At 38.6% G+C, this 24373-nt stretch overlaps 1 protein-coding gene across 2 annotated transcripts in view; it reads left to right on the plus strand.

Annotated features, from left to right (window-relative positions):
- The window catches only part of MORF4L1 (mortality factor 4 like 1), a 24849-nt gene extending 755 nt beyond the window's left edge, over window positions 1–24094 (plus strand). The window contains exons 2-13 of one of the 2 annotated variants that reach the window (XM_019640213.1): window positions 5739–5785; window positions 7416–7483; window positions 10056–10172; window positions 11734–11820; window positions 12643–12723; window positions 16778–16803; window positions 17291–17379; window positions 18564–18665; window positions 20327–20415; window positions 21334–21506; window positions 21765–21849; window positions 23330–24094. In XM_019640213.1, the coding sequence (XP_019495758.1) occupies window positions 5739–5785; window positions 7416–7483; window positions 10056–10172; window positions 11734–11820; window positions 12643–12723; window positions 16778–16803; window positions 17291–17379; window positions 18564–18665; window positions 20327–20415; window positions 21334–21506; window positions 21765–21849; window positions 23330–23414 (1049 nt within the window). In that variant the 3' untranslated portion in view covers window positions 23415–24094. The remainder of the gene's footprint in view (window positions 1–5738; window positions 5786–7415; window positions 7484–10055; window positions 10173–11733; window positions 11821–12642; window positions 12724–16777; window positions 16804–17290; window positions 17380–18563; window positions 18666–20326; window positions 20416–21333; window positions 21507–21764; window positions 21850–23329) is intronic. The other variant, XM_019640214.1, reaches the window with a different exon arrangement.
- Window positions 24095–24373: the final 279 nt, after the last annotated feature.

The following is a 24373-nucleotide window of genomic DNA, read 5'->3' on the forward strand; positions in this document are numbered from 1 at the left end:
CGGGGCGGGCGGGGCGCTCGGGCCGGGGAGCCGCGCCGTGAAATGGCCGCCGCAAGATGGCCGCCGGCGTCTCCCTGCGCCCACCTCGGCGGGGCGTCGCCGCCGCCGGCTTTGTGCCGCCTGGAGGCAGCGTTTTGCGGGACGTCCCGACGGCGGCCGCGTGCGCGCTCGCGGGGCCGCTGCTCGTGAAAAGATGCTACCGCCACGCGGATGCCGTGTGGGGAGGCCTGTGTGTGTAAATCTTTGCGCCTGCGCATCGTCCCTTAAGTACCGCAGTCGACGAGGCTAATGGCGGTGGCGTTGGAGTAACAATGATTTGGAAGCTGAGTACATTTTTATTAATTGGCTTTTGATCGACGAGGCTTTTGGCTGGCGGCAGAGCCTGGCCTCCTGTGGAAGGCAGCTCGTTAATTTCACCGCTAACGCATCTGTTAACGTGTCTTCAAGGGGCGGCCAAATAATGAAATAAAATGGAAGCCGAGACCTGTAGGCAAGCAGGAACGCTTTAAAATTGACTCGGTTGCAGTGGCCGTGGGAGCTGCTTAACCATAGAGGTCGAGCCGGCTGCAGAAAAATTTCCTTTGTTGTGGGGATTTTCAAGCTGTGATGTGTTTTAGAATTGCTGTTAGAGTCCTATGTCCAAAACCCAAGCATGTTGTACCTTTATGGCATATTGAAGAGGTTTTTAAGGGTGTTTTTGATAACGATTGGCTCTTAATACCCGCTTGCTTTCACCTTGAGAAGCTGTGACTACCTCGTCTGGATACTTTTTTTTTTTTTTTGATGTTTTAGAGCAGGGGCACTTTAGAATCTAGTGGATATAATTCAGAAGATTCGTGAACTTGGACTGGAAAATTTTGTTATTGTCTAACTGAAATTTATTTCAATTAGGAATGTAGGGCCCCCCCAAAAAACCCCAAAACCTACAGTCGTGTTGTTACAATTTCTGTCTCCATCCAGCTGCCTGCTCAGTATTAGCAGTATGTTTTCGTATCCCAGCATTTCAGTTGCAGAAGATATATTCAGTGTCATTTATGCTCCTCATTACTTCAAAATTACGGTAGTTACTGGATCAAGAGCTAAATGTTTACTACTTACTACATCAATTGAGTTCACAAAATACAGAAAATGATGCTTAAACTGTTTTTCTAACTATTTCAATATAAATAGTTGGTTTCCTGTCATACTGTGTATTTTACGTATCTATATCTATAAAAACATTCTAGGAAAAGGTCCATAGGCTTCACTAGAGTGTCAAGGATTGGTGATACAAAAAGTTAATCCCTACTTTAGGCTTCCAAAGGAGGAAAATCAAATCACTGAGGATTAGAATAGTGGGATGCTTTCTGGAGGAAGTGCTTTAGTTCTAAACTAGAGGGGTGGTAAGGTGAGGGGTATAACAGCAAATGAGACTCCATGTGCTGCAATAGTGCTGAATTAGAGAAGAGTGGGATCCAGGGTACCCTTAGGTTTTGGAAGCTACGTAAGAGAGTCTGTGCCCTTACCATCACTTTCCAGATGTGTTTTCTTGTGTCAAAGCTGAGTTGTATAACCGTCATTAAGAAATTATCATTCCTTATTTGGTGACGTGTTCAGAGAATATCTTGTAAGGAAAAATGAATATTATGTTAGTGCTAACAGAATAGTAATAAAACACTGCAGAAGAATTGAGCTTATATAATATGAATTATTAGGAGTAGTATTTTTTTCATGATTTTTTTGGGGGGGTATTGGGGGAAGGGGAACAGATAAGTTGCTGTCATTTTGTTCTTGAGTCTAGTTGTGGAGGACGTCGCTTCACTGGCCCAAGTTGGCACCATCATTGCGCTCTTCCCTGGCGAGGCAGATCAGTCGCCGGCTTCTGGACGGCCGCTCAGCTGGCTGCTGGCCACACACGGTAGCCCATGACAACCCACTGGGCTGCAGCCTACACCGTCGCCGGCGACTCACGGCAGCCCAGCTCCAGGTTGAGCTGTTGTTCAGCATCTTAGCTGTGGAGGGCAGTGTCACTGGCCCTCATATGTGGGATCCAAACCGGGGCCCTCTGGCGTCCCAAGCCAGCTCTTAACCAACATGCCACTTGGCCGGCCCTCATAAGTTCTTTATTTTTTTCCATGATTCCTTTAAACTTGAAAGTTTTTCCTTATTTAACAATGGTACAGCTTATGTTATATAAACAATTTTATTTTTACTTTTTTATTATTTATTTATTTGTTTTTTCATAGCTGAGCCACCCTGCCACAGCTCAGCGGCAGCTCAGCTCGGGCTGGGGCTTGAACCGTTGTTGCTCAGAGCTCGCACTCTTGAGTAATTTTCTTAACCAACTGAGCCACTCAGCCAGCCCTATATAAACAATTTTAAAGTACAATTTTTTGCACATGACTTGGTCTTCCACTTGAAATTCTGTTAAAGCATGGGGTAAAGAAACTTGAGGGCCGGCCGAGTGGCGCGATGGTTAAGAACTCGCTTGGGATGCCAGAGGGCCCCGGTTCGGACCCCACATATGAGGGCCAGTGACACTGCCCTCCACAGCTAAGATGCTGAACAACAGCTCAACCTGGAGCTGGGCTGCCGTGAGTCGCCGGCGACGGCGTGGGCTGCAGTCCCTGTGGCAGTGGGTTGCCATGGGCTACCGTGTGTAGCCAGTAGCCAGTGTGAGCGGCCGTCCAGAAGCCGGCGACTGATCTGCCTCACCCCGGAAGAGCGCAATGATGGTGCCAACTTGGGCCAGTGAAGCAACATCCTCCACAACTAGACTGAAGAACAAAAGGACAGCAACTTGTCTGTCCCCCTTCCCCCAATTCCCCAGCACTGTTCCCATCCCCCCAATTCACCAATAAAAATCTTTAAAAAAAAAAAAAAGAAAAAAAAAGAAACTTGAGCATCTAGCCCATTAAGGCCCTTTGCCTAGTTTCAGGAATTAAGAGACTGGCTGATGCTGGCCTTTGAGTGATTTGATAGTAAGCACTAACCAGTGGGAGAAGCGGGGATTGGCATCTTATTAACCTTGAATTTGAGAGCATTGGGCAGAATTACTTTTGTAGTTTGATATTAGAAAGGATTAATAGTGGAGAAAGGTTTTTTAAAAACATCTAATACACTGGTTTTCTCTTTCTCCAATTACCAGTCTTTCTCTCCACTTCATGAAAATTAGGCATTTGTTATCCTAGGTGACACTCTTCAGCCAGCCTTATATTTTTTCAACAAAATATTAGGGCCATGTAGCTAGGATGGAGGCCAAAGGGCTTAAGCCTCAATGCATTTGTCTTTGGTGGTGGCAGCCAAAAGGATGGTGGGGAATAAGGCTATTTTCAGGGTGCTTTTAAAGTGTACCTGGAGAGAAACTAAGAGACAGATCTGATCGTTGGTGCTGCTGTTTATTAGCTTAGTTATATCCCCATGGTCTCCTTGCTCACAGCATTCAACGATAGCTCTAGCCCAGGTCTCTTCTGAGCTCCAGATGTGTCCTTAAGTGCTTAATAGATGGCCCCACTTTGTATATGCTGTAGCCACTGTAACATATTCCAAAATTGACCTGAAACCTCCCCTTCCTCCATTTCCTGTTCTGGCAGTGCTCCCACCAGCCTGAAAGTCATTCTAAACTCTGTACTTTTGCTTAGCTGTCCTTACTTTTTGGTAAGCTGTCCTAACTGCTTTTGGTTCAGGCCTATTTACCGTAGCTTACCCCTGGCTGTTGGGACAAGTCTTTGACTGGTCTCCCTATTTCCAGTCTTCACTTTAAGCTCTCCATATGCCCAGCAACCTATGGCACGTAGTTCTTCAGAGTGGACCACTGCACAAAAATTATGTAGAGACATTCTATCAGAGTAAAGTTACTGGGTGTACTCGGGGAGATTCTAATACAGTTCTCTGGTGAGGCTTGAAAATCAGTAGTTTTAACAAATATGTGGTGATGGAAGGAGAACTGACTCTGGGTGGTGAACACACAATGTGATATATAGATGATGTATTACAGAATTGTACAGTTGAAACCTATGTAATTTTACTAACATGTCACCCCAATAAATTTAATTTAAAAAAATCTGTAGTTTTAAAAACTGCTCCAAGAGATTCTTGGTCAGATTTGGGAATCCTGTACAGAATAAAGTCCAGGTTTCATAACATGACATGTAAGGTATTCCATGATCTGTATAGCTTCCCTTTCTGCTGTGACACGTTTATCCCATGCTCCAGTGATAGTGAACTATTTGTATTTAAATAAATTGGATGATAGTGTCATGTTAACATGTTTCTGTGCTTTTGTACCAGTTTCCTTCCACTTGGACCTTTCCCAGTACCTTTACAATAGCTTATCAATCACTCCTACTGTTTATGAAGATAGTTAAAGTATGAAATCCAGGAAATTGTGCAAAGCTATTTGCTTACATATCAGCATCCCCCGTTAATCCGACAGTGTTTAGCACAGGCAGGCACCCAAAAAACACTGGGTAAATATGTTGAAAATGAATATAGATTTGCTGTGGGATAGATAACAGTATTTCAAGTTGAAGGTTTATAAGTTGTGGTCAGTTTTGAAAACTTTTAAAAGCAGTAATTTTCTAAAATTATTAAACCCAAATTGCCCTATAGTATCTTTAGAATTGAGCTACTAGGTTGTTTTAATTTAATTTTGGAGCTAAAAGCTGACTGTGTTGGAGTACTTGTACCTGTGCGTGGGTCTGTTGAAACCAAGTGGACTGAAAATAACGTGCGAGAAATCTGTTTCTATTCCAATGAAATGTAATCTTGACGCACTGGCAGGAATTGTCTGCTTGATTTGTCTGGTGAGCAAGGGTGGCTTCCAGGTCTTACCCCAGTCCCTGCCATTTTATTTAGTCTTGCAAGTCTTAATGGTAGGTTTAACATAGAGTGTAAGATCCAGAGGTCAGAATTCTTGTCTTTTTTTTTTTTTCCACTTCTGTGTACTATTTAAATTTTCTTTTCAGTTACAGTTGACAGTCATTATTTTACATTAGTTTTAGGTGTACAACATAGTGGTTAGACATTTATATAATTTATGCAGTGATCCCCCAATTAGTCTAGTACCCCCCTGGCACGCTACATAGTTGTTGCAACGTTATTGATTATATTCTCGATTATATACTTTACATCCCTGTGACTGTTTTGTAATTGCCAATTTGTATTTCTCAATTCCCTCACCGTTTTTACCCTAACCTCGCTCCCCTCTTTTCTGTTTTTTTTTTTGTTTTTTTTTTTGTTCTTCGAAGCAGCCCAATACCCAGAACATGATTGAACACTGAAGGCATGAACATGAACTTTTTTTTAAGACCAGCCATTTCTAATGTACATTGAAATTTTAATGTGTAGGCTATTTTAATTAGTAAAAGGTTTAAAAGCAGAGATATACTCGTAGGTAGAGTGTAAGGTCCTAAACTTGAAACAGTTTAAAACTTGTATTTGCAGATATACTTTTGAAAACAACCAACACTGCCAGTAGGTAGCAGCAGATTTTATTTGCTTAGCAGCTGATAGATGGTTTGATGATTTAAATGATTAACATTCTGATTGGTTTTTTTATTGTTGACCCTGAAACTAGGTAGGGTGTTTTTGTTGTAGGGCACTATGAAAGTTTGATCTGAAGTGCTGACCCACGTAGCTTTCCCACTTTCCCAATTTTGTGAGGACTACCACAGTACAGGTGCGATGGCTCTGAGATGTGAATCTTCTTATACATGAAGAGAAATTACAATTAACCCGCTACTTTTGTACTTTTACAGGTGAGCGAGTGCTGTGCTTTCATGGGCCTCTTCTTTATGAAGCAAAGGTATGAAAACCCATTTTCCTTTAAGAAATTATCTGAAACTACTGGTTAGGTCTGACTTTAAGAGTTATCTTTTTCATAGGTTTGTGGAGTTCCTCATTGTCTCCCTCTCTGGGTATCCTTCTGCTTGCTTAGTGGGTCAAGTAAAGCACCGCTGCCTTCATCATTCATCCAGTACTTGGAAAGAGCATTTGAGGGGAAAGATTGATTATTTATGGGAGCAAATAGTGTTGTGTAGTTAATTACTTGTAAGAAAATAGTGCCAAGGTCAATTTTAATATGAAAATATAGTCTGCTGAGTAAGCACTGAGCTAATTATATTACATTAAAGATAAAAGCTAACATTAAAAATGAGTACAATTTTATTAGTTGGATTGTCTCGCAAAGTTTGAATCCTGGGAGTCTCCCTTTCCTCCGTATTGGTCTTATGCTCAGGTTATAAAAATTGATTTTACCTTTAGCCAAAGATAAATAGGATAATGCATTCCAAATTAAAAAATGTTTCTAGTATTTTGTTTCTCTAACTATATTTTAGGACAAATATTTAAGACGTGACTTTTTAACAGCTGTAGTTTTTTCTAAAAAGAAATGAATCAGTCTACAAAACAGCATATTTTGTTAATGGCAATTTCTACATACATTCTTGGTGAATAGTTTATGTGTCTATGAAAATAGTCTTAAAATTGGAAAGTGTCATTGTGAGTAAATGATCATTTTCCCTACTTTTTACTTGCTTTAAATACATAGATGTGTGTTTTTAAAGTTCTAAAATGGCTGAATTTGGATTTGTGGAGATGGTAAGGAACTTTGTACTTGTATCTTAGTGATAGAATACTAATACAGTTTATAAGTAAATTATGAGTTTCATCGATCATTTATATCCTTGAATGTTATTTTTGTTGTATCAATTTCTGGCAAACAACTAAGCTGGCAGGCTTTCCTCTGGCAGCAAAAACACTCCAGGGAACAGTTTTTAAATGGCTATTGGAATAGCTTAAGTTATCGTGGTCCTCTTGGTTTCCCTCTGAGAAAGACTTTTCAATCCAAAATGAGATAGTCATCACTTGTCAGAGTTAACGCCTTCTCTGATAATTCATTCTCATTTGTGGCTGCTTTTAAGAAGATAAACCTTGTTTAATCTGTCACTTTGCTAGTTGCTGATAGTCTGCAGCAAAACAGTTTATTGCCTTTCATAAGCTAGTAAACTTTTTATGTTGTAAATATTTTTTTAACTGAATTTGTTTTTGAAATTATAGTTCTGACTAGTTAGACTGAGAAAACACAAAATAGTGTTTATTAGCTGTTCTTGGATAGCTTATCTCGCCTATTGCTTTAAGGTTTAGGGTGACCACTTGGTGCTTAAAGTTCTTCAGCTTTGTTGGACTGACTCGAACAAACTGACAATTTGGCAATTTTATAACTTAATCCTTAGGTGGTCTGAAAGTTTAATCTTTTTTTTTTTTTTTTTTGAAAGTTTAATCTTTTAAAGAGTCACATTTTGGGGGGGTTCATTTTGGCCACCAAAGAGTTTAAGTATAGAGAGAGAGTCTTTGAAAGATTGGATACTTTAAAATCTCCAGGTAATCTCTTACTTTAATATTTCTAAGTGAAATTTTTTCTTTTTTTATTTCAGTGTGTAAAGGTTGCCATAAAGGACAAACAAGTGAAATACTTTATACATTACAGTGGTTGGAATAAAAAGTGAGTATTAGATCTTTAGAAGCAATGCTTTATTTATAATATACAAGATAGCTTGTGTCTTAGACTGGCACAAGCATGTGCTTAATTCTTGTACAGTTTTAATGTTACATATTTTGCGGCAAGGGTGAAATATGAGTATGATGAAAATACAATAGAAATTAGGGTATGCATCCATTTTACATTAAATTTTTTGGAGTATTTCTTGTGTTCTAATATAATGTCTGATAATCATTAGACAACCACCTGACCTTTTTTTCCCCGTTTTGGTTTTGGTACGTTTTAGGACAGCTTGAGTTTTTTTTTGTCTTAGCACAAACTCAATAATTATGCACATTATGTCAAGCAGTTATACTCAAAGCTAGTCGGATTTTTCTGCCTAGAAAAGGGAAGAGGATAAAGACTGCCTGATTTGGAAGTAATGACCAACTTATGTTCTGAACCTTGGAAACATAATTAAACATTGACAAAGTAATTTCATGTAGTTCAGTTTTTAGCATATGGTTTAATACAGATACAGGATTTTAATTACAGAATCTAATATTTCACCCTGAAGAGTTAGACTATATTTTTTTCAGCAGCGGTGTATTCATCTGATACTGGGAGTGGGCAGTCGTTACAGTTTGAACACATTCTAGGATAGCCAGCTAGTGGAGCTCTTTTTTTAGTGACAGGTCTTTCATCTTGGGCCCACAAATACCACATCTCTTAATTGACTCATTTTTGGTGCTCGTAATTGAATAGCCTGTAATTTTTACTATGAGAGGTTTTGAATTACTTTTATTAATGGTGTTTCATCCTTCAAAGATAGCACTGACAGAAAGTGGAACTTTTTTAGAAGTTGTTCTCTAGCAACTTCTAATGCTTTGTGTCACCTGAGCTGTGCTCTCATACCTGGTTCTCCATGTGAGCTGTGCCATCTAATTTGTTGTGTACAGTAGAGAGTGCTGCAGAAGGAGGTTTTCTCTGTGACGTTTACTGGCCCTGTGACTTTGATCTGTTTTCATACAGTTCCCTATCCATGTGACCAGCCCAGTTTTATCAGTTAGAAAAAAAAGGTTTTTAATGACACTGCACTCAATTTTTTTTTTTTTTTTTTTAGCTGAGCCATCCTGCCACCTGTTGGCAGCTCAGCGGCTGCTCAGCTCGGGCTGGACTCGAACCGCTGTTGCTCAGAGCTCAAACTCTTGAGTGAGCTCTTAACCAACTGAGCCACTCGGCCGGCCCTAGAAAAAAAAGGTTTTTCACAAATGCTTTTAGCTAAGAAGAAATATCAGACCCTTTACTTTTCTTCCATTAGTATAGGTGTAGAAAGGTGGGAATCTAAATGTGTAAAAACACAGTCTGACAACTTGTGATTTCCCCCCCTTAATGATCACTGAAATATTTCTAATAATGATAGGTAGATAATGCTTGTAACTCAATACCAGTAGCTGTGAACATAGCTTTTGTGCTTCATGCTTTCATGTGTAATAGATATTTTGTATAAGTATACATGTAGATGTGTGCAGCTTAAAGACTGGGTTTTAAGTGGCGTTTGTAGTTTATACATTGTGAAAATACTAAGTTCTTGTATTTTCTCATCTCACTGCTTCAAAATAAATTAATAACGTTTTTTTGTTGGTTATATTATTGTCCAGTAACACAAATCAATGATAGGGTGCATAGATTTTGTTTTGTTTTTAGCTAATTTTATATTATATATTCATTACTCCTTGGGAAAAGAAGAAAAAATGGCACTGAATATTAGAGCTCTTTATTAATATCTAGATATATTGAGGAATATTAGTATATCAAGATGTATTTTTTTGTAGTTGGCTGAGTAGATAAACATGTAATTTTGAAAAATTTGATCTTTAGGATTTAGAGAAGCCTTTAAATAAACCCATTTTGAAAAGGGGAGGAGTTATTCAAATACCCAGCATGTGTGTTAGTTTTATTGTGCTGTGTAAGTAGTGCCATGGATCATTGTGACTTTGAGAATTAGTTACATGCTAGCTACCTTTAGAAAACTGTAAAATTTTTAATGCTTAATCTCATATATAAAAATTTCTGAGTGTTTGGGCCTTCAGTTACTACCCTAGTGATGTTCCTCAGAGCAAAAGAGGTAATTTCATTTCCCTGTGATTCAGCAAGGGTTTCAGCTCATATGTAAAGGAAACTCTGGGATTGACTTGGTTTTTAGATCCAGATGCTTATTTAGATGCATTTTATATCGGGGGAAAGGGATTTGCAAGGTTCTAAAATAGAACTTCGTGATAAGTAAAAATTGGCTAGATCCCTTTAATTCAGTGAGAATTGGAATAGATATAAGTAGATATATAAATAAAAATAAAATCCTCATTTTGAAAATGACTTGTAGAATACTTTACAGAAAATTATACTACCAAAAAAAAGTCAGTAAATATTACATACTATTTTCAAAAGCACAATAGATATGTCTAAATTTTCAAAAACCTTATTGGAATTTGTTGACGCAGACATTTAAATAATCCATTGTAAATAAATCTTAAAGCTTAAGCTAAATTCTGCACCTAGTTACTGAGATTACTTTGTACTATGCTGTCTGTATCAGAAGTGCTGTGAGGCCCAGGCGCTCTGAAAAAACTTTGAAGACACGTGAGGATATTGTAGCCCTTTTTCCTGTTCCTGAAGGAGCTCCCTCAGTACACCACCCCCTCCTGACCTCTAGGTAAATGCATGTTTTAAAGTTTTCTCTAGGAAGTCATGTTGAGGATTGCTTTTTATTTATTCTCCTTTTGGCTATCTTATATAACAAAGAGGTCAGAGGTGGGAAATCATTACATAAATCACTTTGCTTTGAGGATACATCTAATTGTGTCACTAAAGGAGCTCCATCAAGCAGGAGAAACGAGTCACTTCGCACGAAAACGTAAACACTCCCTAAGAATATCTTGGTTTTGTTTTCCCCTTTGTAAGTAACCCCATGAGAAATCATGTTTTGAAGGAGCTTTTCTAAGTGCCAGAACACCTTAGCAGTTAGATATTTTAAGAGAGTGGGTGGTCTACCTTTTGATGTTTAGAAAGCCATCTTTCTGGTTGTGCCTTGGAAATTAATGTATTCTGTGAGTGAGTGACGGTTAAGGATGGTGTAGTGTGATCAGCCATTGTAATACTGTAATTTACAGTCTTAGCTCAGTCAAGCTAAGTGGTATTTGAGTATTATAAATCTCCTAATACGTTTCTGACATACCTTGAGTGTTTATTTTTTATGTGTCAAACTCTCAAGTATTTTACAGTTATTATGTAATTCTCATTACAACCTTATGACATTGGTACCATTATCCCTACTTTACAGGTGATGAAACTAAGTCACAGAGTTTTCTGTATCTTTGTTATTACACACAGCTAAGTAGCCAATTAGTTTTAGTTCTTTAAAAAGTCAGGTTATTATGGACTCCTATGCTCATTGTTTTGAAATTAAAATTTTTTAAGGTATATTTATTCTGTAAGGATAATTGCTTAGAAACGCTTATATTAAATGCCATACTCTTATGCTGTTTTGAAAAATGATTTGAGTAATTAGCGTGTGGACTCTGGCAGTTTAGATTTGGAATGCTGCTTTTGAGAACAGAGATTTTCATTGTAGTTGAAAATGGCTTTGTAGTCCCAGTTGAGCAAATTCAGAGAAATCCAAAGTCTTGTGTCTTGGATCTCTCATAAAAGAATTGGAGGGCAGAGTCTGAATAAACATGAAAAAAAAATTTTTTTTTAATTAAAGATTTTATTGTGGAATTGGGGGAGGGGAACAGTGTTGGGGAATTGGGGAAGGGGACCAGCCAAGTTGTTCTTCAGTCTTCGTTGTGGAGGGCGCCAGTCGCCATCTGGCTTCCCTTCGGCAGCTTGTGGCCTCTAAGCTCAGGTGCTGTGTTCAGTCTTAGTTGCGGGTGGGCATAGCCACCATCCCATGCCGGAGTTGAACCAGCAGCCTTTTTGTTAAGAGCGCATGCTCTACCCACTGAGCTATCCGGGCGGCAGCTCAACTCAAGGTGCCAGTTCAGTCTTGGTTGCAGGCGGGTGTAGCCCACCATGGAACAGGCAATCTTGTTGTTACACCAGCTGAGCCATCCTGCCACCTGTTGGGGCGCAGCGTCACTGGCCCATGTGGGAACCAAACTGGCGGCCCTGTTGCTCAGAGCTCACGCTCTTAAACCGACTCTTAATTAACTGAGCCACTCGGCTGGCCCCGTGAAAATATTTTTGAATGATATTTTAACTTTTCTCTTTTTCAGCTGGGATGAATGGGTTCCAGAAAGCAGAGTACTCAAATACGTGGACGCCAATCTGCAGAAACAGCGAGAACTTCAAAAAGCGAATCAGTAAGTTAATTTTGCAACATGAATATAAGGAGAAATGTCTGTCAATTAATTTTTGGACATGGACTGAACACTAGAAACCCTGTTGGCTGCCTGCTTATAAATGAGTCACGGTACTCGTCAACCGCTTTGGTGTGGCTTTGACTTAGGGAATCAGAGTAGTCTTACCTGGAACAAGGAAGCAGTATGCTCGTTATTTCTCGAGTCCTTCGAGGAATGTAGAAAACAGAGCAGGTTGTTGCTGGAAGCTCTGTAGTTGCAAACTCATCGTTACCGTCTTTTCTCCTGGGCTCTGGAAGGTCCACTTGGGGGAAAGGGGAAGCAAAAAAAACCAGGAGGCGGGGCACCCCCGTTGTTACCCTTCATCTTTGAAAGCACTTTGAGAAAAAGAACCTTGAAACACTAGGTGTTCTGATGGGTAATTGTTTCCTTTTCATTTCAAAGCTGAAATGTATATTAAGGAAATTTAAATGATCAAAGTTGAAGTAAAAGAAAACATTGGGATTAGTGAGTTCCAAAACAGAAATGGAATTTTTTCCATTATAGGAGACACAGTCTACTGTAGCCACCTTTACTGCATTTATTTTAATTTTGGTAGACATAGAAGAGCGCGACCTTAGGCCTTTTAACTCCTTTACTTGAATTCTTTGATTTTTATAAATATGTCATCTAATTGTCCAGCTCATTAAAAACTTTATACCAGAATCAGTATAGGCTTGGGACCTCAATTTAAATATAAATTTCAAAATGGAATCAAGCTAGCACGATTTATTTTTCTATGTAAGGACTCATTTTATGATGACTTTGTTGAAATTATTTTTGAAGGGAGCAGTATGCGGAGGGGAAGATGAGAGGGGCTGCTCCAGGAAAGAAGACATCTGGTCTGCAACAGAAAAATGTTGAAGTGTAAGAAACTCTATCTTTGCTTTAATATTGCATACTGTTTTATAAATGAGATCAAACTCGATACACATTATTATGTATTGGGATTTATTGAAAATGGAAACTGGAACATTGTTGTAACTTGAAAAATGCCAATGAGAATTCCGTTCTCTGGTGTTGGGTTGTTAAAAAACATTTGAAAATACGTATTTCTTAATTTTGCTTAGAAGGTTTTTTTACACCCTTCCCCCCTTTTATTATGGTATAATGGTAAAACATATCTAACATAACATTTACCACTTAACTCACTATATGTACAATTAGTGGCATCAAGCACATTCACAACCCTTATCTTTTAAGTTGTATGTGTAAATATATGTTTGTGTAATGTGTTTTCTTTTAAAAACATAGTATTGAATTATTGGCAGGACACAAGTTTTGAGATTTTGGGGGTAGATTTGCTTTTTTAGTAGTGCTAAAGATATATCTTAGTTTAATTCCCCTCTTGAAACCCATGGTAACAAACAATATCTGAGGTGTTAAGGTTTCCAAGGCCTGCTCCCCTGAAAGGGAAAACCATTCCTTCTTGTTAATCTTTTTTTGTTTTTTAAGTTTTTTTAATTGGGGAATTGGGGGAGGGGAACAGACAAGTTGCTGTCCTTTTGTTCTTCAGTCTAGTTATGGAGGACATCGCTTCACTGGCCCATATTGGTATTATCATTGTGGTCTTCCTGGGTGAGGTAGTCACTTGCTGGCTATCAGACAGCCGCTTACGGCAGCTCACGCCAGCTGCCGGCCAGCCCCACTGCAGCCTACGCCATCTCCAGCAACTCACAGCAGCCCAGCTCCAGGTTGAGCTTTTGTTCACTATCTTAGCTATAGTGGACGCCGCATGTGGGATCCGAACCGGGGCCCTTCTGCTCAGAGCTGGCGTCCCAAGCCAAGTCTTAACCAACCCGCCACTCGGCTGAGCCCTCCTTGTTAATCTTAAACTTTAGAAAATCTTGGTATCAAGTCTGTGTGGAAGTCATATACAGTCACACATTGGTCTATGTCTAAAGTTTATGTACTTGAAAGCCAGTGTAGGAACGGTAATTGAGACAAGAACAAGAGAATCAAAACTCTTATGGAAAGATCATTTTAATTTTCTTGCCACTTGAATATTTTCATTTAAGAACAGGTAGTTTTAATGAGTGGTTACGTGCTTCTTGTTAAAGGATCAAAAGTAACACACTTTAAAATATGATTTATCTAAGAAGTATGTATGTTTTTCCTTGAAATTGCATTCTGTTGCTTTTGTAGAGTTACTGGTCTGATTAAATCTTAGGTGTTAGTGATAACGGTAATTATGTGCTGTGAAATGTTTGCAGTTTTACCTTTTGTGGTAAAAACATCGTTAGTTGATTTGGCAAGGATTAGGTACGTTACTGCTTGAGGTTGGCTCATAGCTTTTGTTACAAGTGGGAACATACTTCCATGACCTGGTTCTTTGGAAAACTGCTGTGTAGTATATTCATTAGGACTTAATAGCATTTCAAGTCTCAACATATAGAACAATAGATTTTTATCAATAAAATAAGATTTTGGCCTATTGCTAAGTCTTTGTTATCACTGTGCTAAAAGCTGGTGTAGAAATCTAATCTAGGTAGTGGGCCTAAAGTTATTTGTATTGGAATTTAAAGTGTTGCACAGTTTTGATTACAAAAATACTAGCTGAGTAAGTGTATGAAGTGAAACTCAGCTTTCCCATCCTTGCGCAGTGGGAGGGGGGGGGCGGGCTTTTCAAAGTATTTGGCTCCTGAGTCTTTTTCAGGACAATGTCTTAGGCCCTCCTGGTCACTACATAGCACAAAACTGTGCAGACTCACCTTGTATGTTTCCTGCCCCCAGGTGTGTTACCACATATTACTCAAGGAGCCGCTCCTTTAGTTGGAAAATGGCATTTCGATGAGATCTAATTTGAGAACTTTGAAGGCATCATACATTTTTAAGGACTGCTTAATTCTTTCATTTTGATTTGAGATTTTGATACAGTTTTTAAGTCCTGTTTTATCCTACTCCATCTTTAGTGTTTGATAATTGATCTGTGGCTTTCTCTGAATATGTGTAAATGCTACTGGTTAGAAAATACAGTTGACTTTGAACAACCCGGGTTTGAATTGCAGGGGTCCACCTATACGCAGAATTTTTTCAATAAATATTCCCAGGTTTTGCATCTTTGGGTTCAGCCAACTGTGGATCAGAGGCAGTATTTTCACTTCACGGTTGGGAATATGGATGTGGAAGGCTGGCTGTCTGTACTCTTCCACGCTGTGTTATATAAGGGACTTGAGCATCTGAGTTTTGGTATATGTGAGGGGTCCTGGAACCAGTCCTCCTCGCACGCTGAGAGACGGCTGTGGTTTTGGGGAGTGGAAACTTACATGGATTTTCGACTGTGCTGAGGGGTTGGTTCCTCCCCCCATCCCATTGTTCAAGGGTCACCTGTACTATGAAAACCAGAATTTACTTGTACTTCGTTGATATCTAGGTCCTTAAGCTTGGGTGCTTATTCTTTCCAGAGTAATGGTGATGAATACATGTGAATTTTGTTAGCACTTTGGCCTCAGTTCTTTGGCTGTTAATTATTTAGCGGAATAACTTTTGTTAAGAAGGACTTAGGTGATTCTTTAAAGTAAATTGAAATAAGAGCTTGCTTTTTGACTATATACTATTTAGCCACAGGGCTTAAAAATAGGAATATAAACAGGACAGCAGTTTATTGTAAGACATCTGTTGCACAGTTTGAGAAACTAGTTTGCATGTTGAATTAATACAAGCAAGAAGGTTGAAGCAAGAATGTCCAGAAGTCCCTTACTACTGGGATTCACTGAAGTATAGTTTAGATTTTTTTTTCAGAGTTGGATCAGTTGTCAGTATTTTTTCTTTTTCTTTTTTTGTTTTTTTTGTTTCAGGTATACAAAAGAATATAATATTGTAGTTAGACATTAAAACCCCTCACAGTGAGATAACCAACCCCCCATACTCCCCCCACCTACTACCCTTCTGACATTGTAGATAGCTGAATATTTTTTCTTCAATTTTATGGTAAGGAATGAATGTAGACTCTTGGTTTCTCTTGGTCTTCATGTGGTCTTGACACGTACAAGTAAAAGTTCATGGTTTAATCTGACCCAGAAATACTGTCTAGAAAATGTTTGTATTATAGACATTAACCTTAAAGAGTAGGAAAAACCCTGTACTTTCAGATGCCCAAATTCTTGTGTTTATAATCAGACCTGAGTTAAAGTTGTAAAATGAACCCCAAACTCTAAATTAAATGAATACAGTTAATAACATTTATAAATTTTTTTTAAAGTTGTACAAACGTAAGAATATTCAGGTGTTCTGGTATGGTCCCACCAGAAGTGATCCATAATCATAGGCTTTGCAAACTTTGTGTGTGTGCTTGAAATAATTATGAAGAAAATAAAAATTAATAATTTACTGTTTGGCAGTCAGATAAATGAGTTGCTATTAGAGATGATGACCAAGAGGAAGGAAACATTAGCTTTGTTGTGCATGTGGGAGAATATAGAATATTTGGTGTGGAAAAGGAGGGAATATAGTTTATGAGAAAACGATAAAGTGAAAGAGTTTTGACCAATGAGAGAGGAGTAACAGATTGGTCTTGAAACATAGAAATCTAAAATCAAATTATGCTGGTACTAAAGTAATTGGGGAAAATGTTTTAATGATTAGAACTTTATTTTTGATGGAACTATTGTAATATTTTTATAAATTATATATTTATAACTTGCATGCTGTAAACTTACAAATTAATAACATAACCCTGGAAGGAAGTCTCCTGTAGTGTTCTTGGTTTATTTTTCTATTATGTGGAGGGAGATACGAATTTAGCTAGCCATCAATAAAAATCTTTGTGTCTGAACAGGAAACTATATATTCATTGCCTGATTTTATTCAAGGCAGTATTTCTCTGTGAACTTAACACTGGTAAAAGCAAATTGAAACAGAGGCAGTTTTATAATACTAGCCATAATTGCTTATTTTTCTCCTTTTTCTTCCTTCCTTTCAGGAAAACAAAGAAGAACAAACAGAAAAGTAAGGATATTTTGTTAAAATTATTTTACCTTGATGATATTTGAATTTTGAATTGACTTAAAATTTAAGTTAGGACTTTTTTTTTTAGAGTAGGGTTATCATGTTTATTGATGGTCTCAAATATGAATCGCAGCATTATTAAAGTGTTAGGTTCATAATAATAGAAACCTAACTCTGATATTCGTTTCACTATTGAAAGTTCTGTAAGCATTTACTATTTTGATTTTTTTTATACTTGATGACTAACCCTGAAAATAACTTTTAAATAAATGTAAGATGGCAGCATTAAATTTTGCCTTATATTAAATGTTTGGTAGAGCTGTTCATAAAAGTTACATTTTTAGTAGGAATGTGATTCCTTAACGTAGATTCAAGTAACACCTGTGTAATGGAAAAATGAAAAGAGGGTGTGTCATGAGACTCACTTTCCTTAAGAGTTTCTCATTTACTAAGCTAAAAGTCTCTCCTCACCCTTAAATTTTAACAGCACCTGGAAATGGAGATGGAGGCAGTACCAGTGAGACACCTCAGCCTCCTCGCAAGAAAAGAGCCCGAGTAGATCCTACTGTTGAAAATGTGAGTTTCCCCCCCAGTTTATGAATGGAATTTTTATTCTCAGTCATGTTACAACACAATGAAATAGTCATAGAACTTTGAGTCTCAAAAGCATTGCTAACATGGTTACTGAAATGAAAACATTCCCCTTTCAATAAAGGACATATTTGTATTTAATTGTTTTCTCTTGTAACTCTGGGTGTGTCCCTGCTAGACACCCCCCCCCCCTTTTTTTTTTTTAACCATCAGACTTTTGTAAGCTCTGTGGTCATGACAAGAGCAAATGTTCCTTTGATGTTGGACTGTGCATTGGGTCCTCAAGTAACGTCTTTTTTGTTTAATGTTGGTTTGTTAGAATGTTGATGAGATGCTGTAGGAACTTAGCTCTTGTTTATCCCAATTAGTCTTTGGTCAAGTTGGTTTGATTACACGTTGCTTAAAGTCAGAACCTGTTGACGTGGTGTACTTTCTGTTTAGACGTATTAGATCACATTAAATTGCTTGGGACATCTTACTATGTCCCAAGATGACTTAAACCCATAAAAAATACCTCGAAAACCTGTTAGTTCTGTGTGTGTGTGTGTGTGTGTGTGGGGGGGGTTGTTAACAGCTTTGAATTATTATTAAGTGATAAGCAATTTTATTTCTAATTATAATTTCCAAAGTTATCCATTTGAAAACGGGGTATAATTTTTAACTGACATATTTTACATTTCTGAAGCCAAGGTTATAATATAAAGCAGTTGTATACCTGTAAAGTGGTATGTTCTGAAAATCAGGTACCTTTGGGCAGTTATTTAAGATTTCATTAGAAGTCAATACATTTTAATTGTATGTAAGATAGTTGTGTTTGGGATAGTCATTGAATATCAATAAATATGAAAATACTAAAAGTACAGTAAATACACACTGAAGTGTTCATTTACAGAAGAAAAGGAAATTTGCTAAAGAATTTTTGCTATTTCACATGAAAAAGCACTGAATAGATTAATTTTCTATCAAGATAGGAGTTCTCTCTCCCAGCAGCTAGCTTTATGGACGGTCTTTTCATTTATGATTTTAAAAATGACAGTTGGGCAGTCTGTTTGAGTACTTAAAAGAATTTGTTCCCAGTGCCTCTAAAGGTCAAGGAAAGCCTTGGTCTTAGAGTTGCTATTTAGCAAGAAAAGACAGATTTTTAAAATACCTTTCATTTTTTCATTTAGGAGGAAACATTCATGAACAGAGTTGAAGTTAAAGTGAAGATTCCTGAAGAACTAAAACCATGGCTTGTTGATGACTGGGACTTAATTACTAGGCAGAAACAGGTAACTTGAAAGCTACACAGATTATATATGTGGTTTTTTTTCTAGTTAGAAAAAAGTTTTTTTAGTGGAAAGTGTTGTATAGACTAGATTCAGGGGATGGCAAACTTTTGAGACAGAAGAGCCACTAGGGGTCAGCAAACTGGCTCGCGAGCCGCAGGCTCTGAAGTAAAATTGAAAATGAAAATAAAACTACCATAGTTTCATTTATAAAAATTTTAAATGATATTATTCACATAATAGTGATTATGTAAAAATAAATTTATGGCTCTCGAATAATTTTTAAATTGTTGTGAGGGACAGGATTGGCTCTTCCCGAGGTCAGCAAACTTTTGAGACAGAACTTTCCCAAAGAGCCGCATGTGCCTCGTGAGCCGCAGTTTGCCGACCCCTGGCCTAGAATATTGAAGGTATGACTGATGAAATTTTTTTTTTCTTTTTTTTAAATTTCATTGGGGAACAGCCGTGGTCATTGGTTACACATTGCTTTCATGCTATAATGGCATAATTGACTCTTTTTGGAAGGGTGCAGCTCACAGTGGCCCATGCGGGAATCAAACCGGCAACCTTGGTGTTATCAGCATCATGCTCTAACCAACTGAGCTAACCAGTCACCCCCTGATGAATATTATAATTCAGTGACTGAACAATTTGGTCATCAGAAGGAGTGACTTGGAGAGGAATAAAACAAAGTACATATATAAAAGTCTTTATATATGACTTTATGGTAGAGAAAAAAGGTGGCGAGAACTCATTTTTGGTGGTGTCTACAGCAGGAATCATTACTGTGAAAACTGATAGAGAAGCATGTGTTTCCTGCCTTACTATCATTGAAAGTTGGACATCCTCACAGAATGTCCCTGCCAATGGCGTGTAACAGGAAGCCCCCAGTATCCCCTGCAAGGTATTTGTGGCTCCAAAACAGCCGGACGCCAGTCAGGCTGCTGGTCTTGCTACAAGTGCATAGGAAATGGGGACACTGCGAGGTGCCTGTGCACACCACACGGGCACAGGCATCAAAATCCAGGATGAGCAGCTCTGTAGGACAGATGAATCCGTTTCTTCCAGCACATGAGACGGGCGGGGTCGGGACGAGCAGGGTCTCCTGAGGATCCCGAGACTGGCCGTATCCAACGCGTGCATACATGGACTTGTTTATTCTTGATTTGGGCCTGGAGCTAAACTGGCCAGGATGGAAACCTTGGCTCTCCCATTGACCATCTGAGTTGCGACTAGTCAGTCAGCCCTTCTTTGTTTTAGTCCCCACATTTAGTGGGGTTAAGGGCACCTGCCTCCTCGTTAATGGGAAGATGAGAGGAGTAAGTGCTTCAGAGGGGCTGTGGCGCATACTGCGTGCACAGTGGGTGGCTGATACCCGGAGGGACGTCCAGGCGGCGCGTTCCTTGATGCAGTGGTAGATAGGTGTGTCCAGTAGGTCGCAGTCTGCGAAGCCATGCTGTCCCGTACAGCAGTCACTAGCCACATTGGGCTATGTAATCGAAAGTATGTACAATGCAATTTTTGGTCCCTTGGCCACGTGAGCCATGTGTCAAGTGCTGAACAGTGCATTTTCCTGGTTTGTATCATTGCATTGTAGCTCCTCCAGTGTAATTTTTCCTTAAGAAAAAGAATAATAGTACTCAAGTGTAGTTTTGTTTTTATAGCTCTTTTATCTTCCTGCCAAGAAGAATGTGGATGCCATTCTGGAGGATTATGCAAATTATAAGAGATCTCGCGGAAACACGGATAACAAGTAAGAATATGCACATCTTTGACATAGACTCAGAGACATTTCCCTTTCAGATATTTATTTCTAGGTAAAGTATTTGAAACGTGTACTTACTTTAAAACAGCTAGCAAGATACAATTTCATTGGTTTGTCACGGGTTAGACTGGCAAACTTTTTGTTACAGGGCCAGATAGTAAATATTTTAGGTAAAATTGAAGCTATTATGTGTAAGTACATATATAATCCTTTAAAGTACAACTATTTTAAAATGTAAAAACTGTTCTTAGCCTGAGGGTTGTAGTCTGCTCACTGCTGGTTTGTTTATTTATTTATTTATTTATTTATTTTAAAGATTTTTATTGGGGAATTGGGGGAAGGGGAACAGACAAGTTGCTGTCGTTTTGTTCTTCAGTCTAGTTGTGGAGGACGTTGCTTCACTGGCCCAAGTTGGCACCATCATTGCGCTCTTCCCGGCTGAGGCGGATCAGTCGCCGGCTTCTGGACGGCCGCTCACTGCGGCTGCTGGCTACTGGCTATATACGGTAGCCCATGGCAACCCACTGCCACAGGGGCTGCAGCCTATGCTGTCGCCGGCGACTCACGGCAGCCCAGCTCCAGGTTGAGCTGTTGTTCAGCATCTTAGCTGTGGAGGGCAGTGTCACTGGCCCTCATATGTGGGATCCGCACCGGGGCCCTCTGGCATCCCAAGCCAGTTCTTAGCCATCGCGCCACTCGGCCGGCCCTGCTGGTTTATTTTTTAAATTTATTTCTTTGCTCTTATTAAATCCTTTTAAAATCTGTTTAGTAAAAAATTCGTCGTCATTATTCATTAGTTTAATCTCTAACTTAATCCCTTACCGTCACATTGGGTGTATTAATCCCCATGTCTCAGTTCTTTGCAGTGACCTGTTTTGAAAGTGAGTTGCTCTGCTGGTTTTTCAGGGAGTATGCAGTGAACGAAGTGGTGGCGGGGATAAAGGAATACTTCAACGTGATGTTGGGTACTCAGCTGCTCTACAAATTTGAGAGACCGCAGTATGCTGAAATCCTCGCAGACCACCCTGACGCACCCATGTCCCAGGTGTATGGAGCGCCACACCTGTTGAGATTATTTGGTAACATGCCTTTGGGCCTTTCATATTTGTGTCTGTCCTCTATTGGTATGAAGGAATAACAAAATAACGTTCTAAACATTCTATTGCAATTTGAACATTTATCTAGAATGATAAATACAAATTTGTTTTAAAGTCAAGAGTTTCTAAAATCATGTCTTTTAAAGGAATCGGTGATAGTTTTATTTCCTCATAATTAAAATACACTTATTATAGTGCTGCCTTGGATGTAACTTTGACTAAGTTCTTTTATTTAAATAGTACGAATTGGAGCGATGTTGGCCTATACACCTCTGGATGAGAAGAGCCTTGCTTTGTTACTGAATTATCTTCATGATTTCCTAAAGTAAGTCTAAGGGTGTGCTTGAAATTCAAAATAGGAATTTAGTACAGTATACTCAAAACTGATAGATATTAAAATCTAATAAAACCAAAGTAAACAAGACTATTGTATTGGTACAGGAGTTGAGATGTTAACGGGACACTGTAAGTGCAAATGTATGGGAGTAATCACAAATGATAATGGCATATCAGAGCAGGCGGGGGAAATGGAGGACCCAGTAAGTAGATGGTGATGGGAACCACTGGCTAGTCTTTGGAAGGAAACAAAGCTAGAGCCACACCACTGTCATGCACATGATACATGATGCACATGAAGTGATTGATAAATTTGGCTAGAACGTTAAAATTCTATGTGATAAGAATATGCTCGTAAAGATGAAGGGAACATCCATTACACGTCTGACAAAGGGCTGGTGTCTTTCCTACACAGAGAAGAGGTCTTAGTAAGAAAAAGGTGAACAAACCAGTGAAGGACGTGGGAAATTGAAAGAAATGAAAGTATAAAAAAATGTGGAGCATTACAATAATTAAAATATCTCTTGTCAGATTGGCTGAGTAAAGAGATTGAAGAAAGTGGGGGGAAAGGCTATCTGGTTTCCACAGGTTTTTGTGGGGCATTTTGGCTTTGCGTGTTGTGAAGTTTCACATGTGCTTACCCTTTGCCCAGAAAGTTACGCTTCTGGGAACTTATCCTATAGAAATACTGAAATGCACAGAGATCTCCAAGCACGTTGCAGTGGAGGGTATGGTGTCATTCCCCTCGTTTGTAGAGGAACAGTTTCAATCTTTGGAAAAGATCTGGAGAAGTATGGCTTACGCATAACAGTGGGTTATTTCTTGGGCATAGCACTGGGAGGAAAGGTGGAAGTTTTCCATTCCTACTTTACATGTTGCTTTATTTGAATTTTCTTAAAATGACACCGTATATTTTATAATGAAGAGTTAAAAACTGAAACATGAGCCTGGGAATCTAAACAGCTCTTAGTCTTTACTCTACTAGTGATAAATATCCTCTCTTTACCTCCATTTCTTTATGAAATGAAAGTGCCCTACCACTTGACGTTTCAGATCCCTTTGACGTCTGTGTTGTTCATTTCAAGTTAAAGTGGACATGTACTTGTCAGTTTGAATATATTTAATGTAATGCGTTTCAAAGAGCTGAAGAAAACATCTAGATGTTACCCTTTTTGGATAATACCTCCTGTTTTTTAAAAGATAGCCCGAGCTCTCAGGTTGGTGTTCTGAAGACAACTTTTTCTTTGCTGTCTTGAAATAAGGGGAGTGACTCTGGGCTTCGTTCCTTTATGCATTGTTGTCTGGTGTATAACCCTATTGTCTGAGTCGTAATTATGGTTTTACTGCGAGGTTGTGATTGTTTTAGTATATTTTAAGTATGTGTGGCTTCTGTATATAATAAGTGAGAAGAGATTGGGATCGAGTTAATGATTCTTTTTTATCTGTAACGAACAACACTTTCTTCTTAGATACCTGGCGAAGAATTCTGCGACTCTGTTCAGTGCCAGCGACTACGAAGTGGCTCCTCCTGAGTACCACCGGAAAGCTGTGTGAGGCGCTCACTTATCCTTGTGTTTGGATCTCTGTAAACATTCTGTTCTTAGTCCTTCTCTTGTACAAATGCTGTACTTTGAAAATGTTTGTGTATAACAGAATTGATGTTTGTTTTCTGTTTGATTTTAAACAGAGAAAATAAAAGGGGTCACAGCTCCTTTTTTCTTTTTTTTTTCTTTTCTTTTTTTTTTTTTCTTTTCATTTCAAAGTTGCTACCAGTGTATTCAGTGATGGACAACGGAGAGACATACTGTAGAATGTTCTATTGCCTAGTTGACAAAGCTGCTTTTGAATGCTGGTGGTTCTATTCCTTTGACACTACGCACTTTTATAATACGTGTTAATGCTATATGACAAAATGCTCTGATTCCTAGTGCCAAAGGTTCAACTCAGTGTATATAACTGAACACACATCCATTTGTGCTTTTTTTTTTTTTTAATGGTGCTTAAAGTAGAGAGCCCATACCTTTGCAAGTCATCCACGTTGTTCCTTAGGCATTTTATCTCTGCTCAGATTGTTGAAGAGTGGTGGCTTGTTTCATGGTTTTTGTATTTGTGTCTAATGCACGTTTTAACATGATAGACGCAACGCATTGTGTAGCTACAGTTTTATGGAAAAGTCAATCTTTTAGGAATTGTTTTTCAGATCTTCAATAAATTTTTTCTTTAAATTTCAAAGAGCAATGTGCCTGTGTGGATGCATTATAAAACCTTTGTATAGTGTGTGTTCCTTGGATTTAGACTGGTTTTTCCAGTGGGTGTGTAATGCCTTTGGCCTTTGTGGAACAAGACGCTTGGCTTCAGGACCTGCCTCTAACCCACAGCAGCTTTGGCAGTTTGCTCTCTTGAGTTCTGGCTAAGAAGTTTGAGGTTCACATGACTATTACTCTGTTTTTCCTAAACTGTTAATTAATTTTGAACATTACGGGCATTTTTGCCTGTGTGACAGCTTGCTTTCT

Source organism: Hipposideros armiger, unplaced genomic scaffold (assembly GCF_001890085.2).
Source record: "Hipposideros armiger isolate ML-2016 unplaced genomic scaffold, ASM189008v1 scaffold_48, whole genome shotgun sequence".
NCBI classification, from domain to species: domain Eukaryota; kingdom Metazoa; phylum Chordata; class Mammalia; order Chiroptera; family Hipposideridae; genus Hipposideros; species Hipposideros armiger.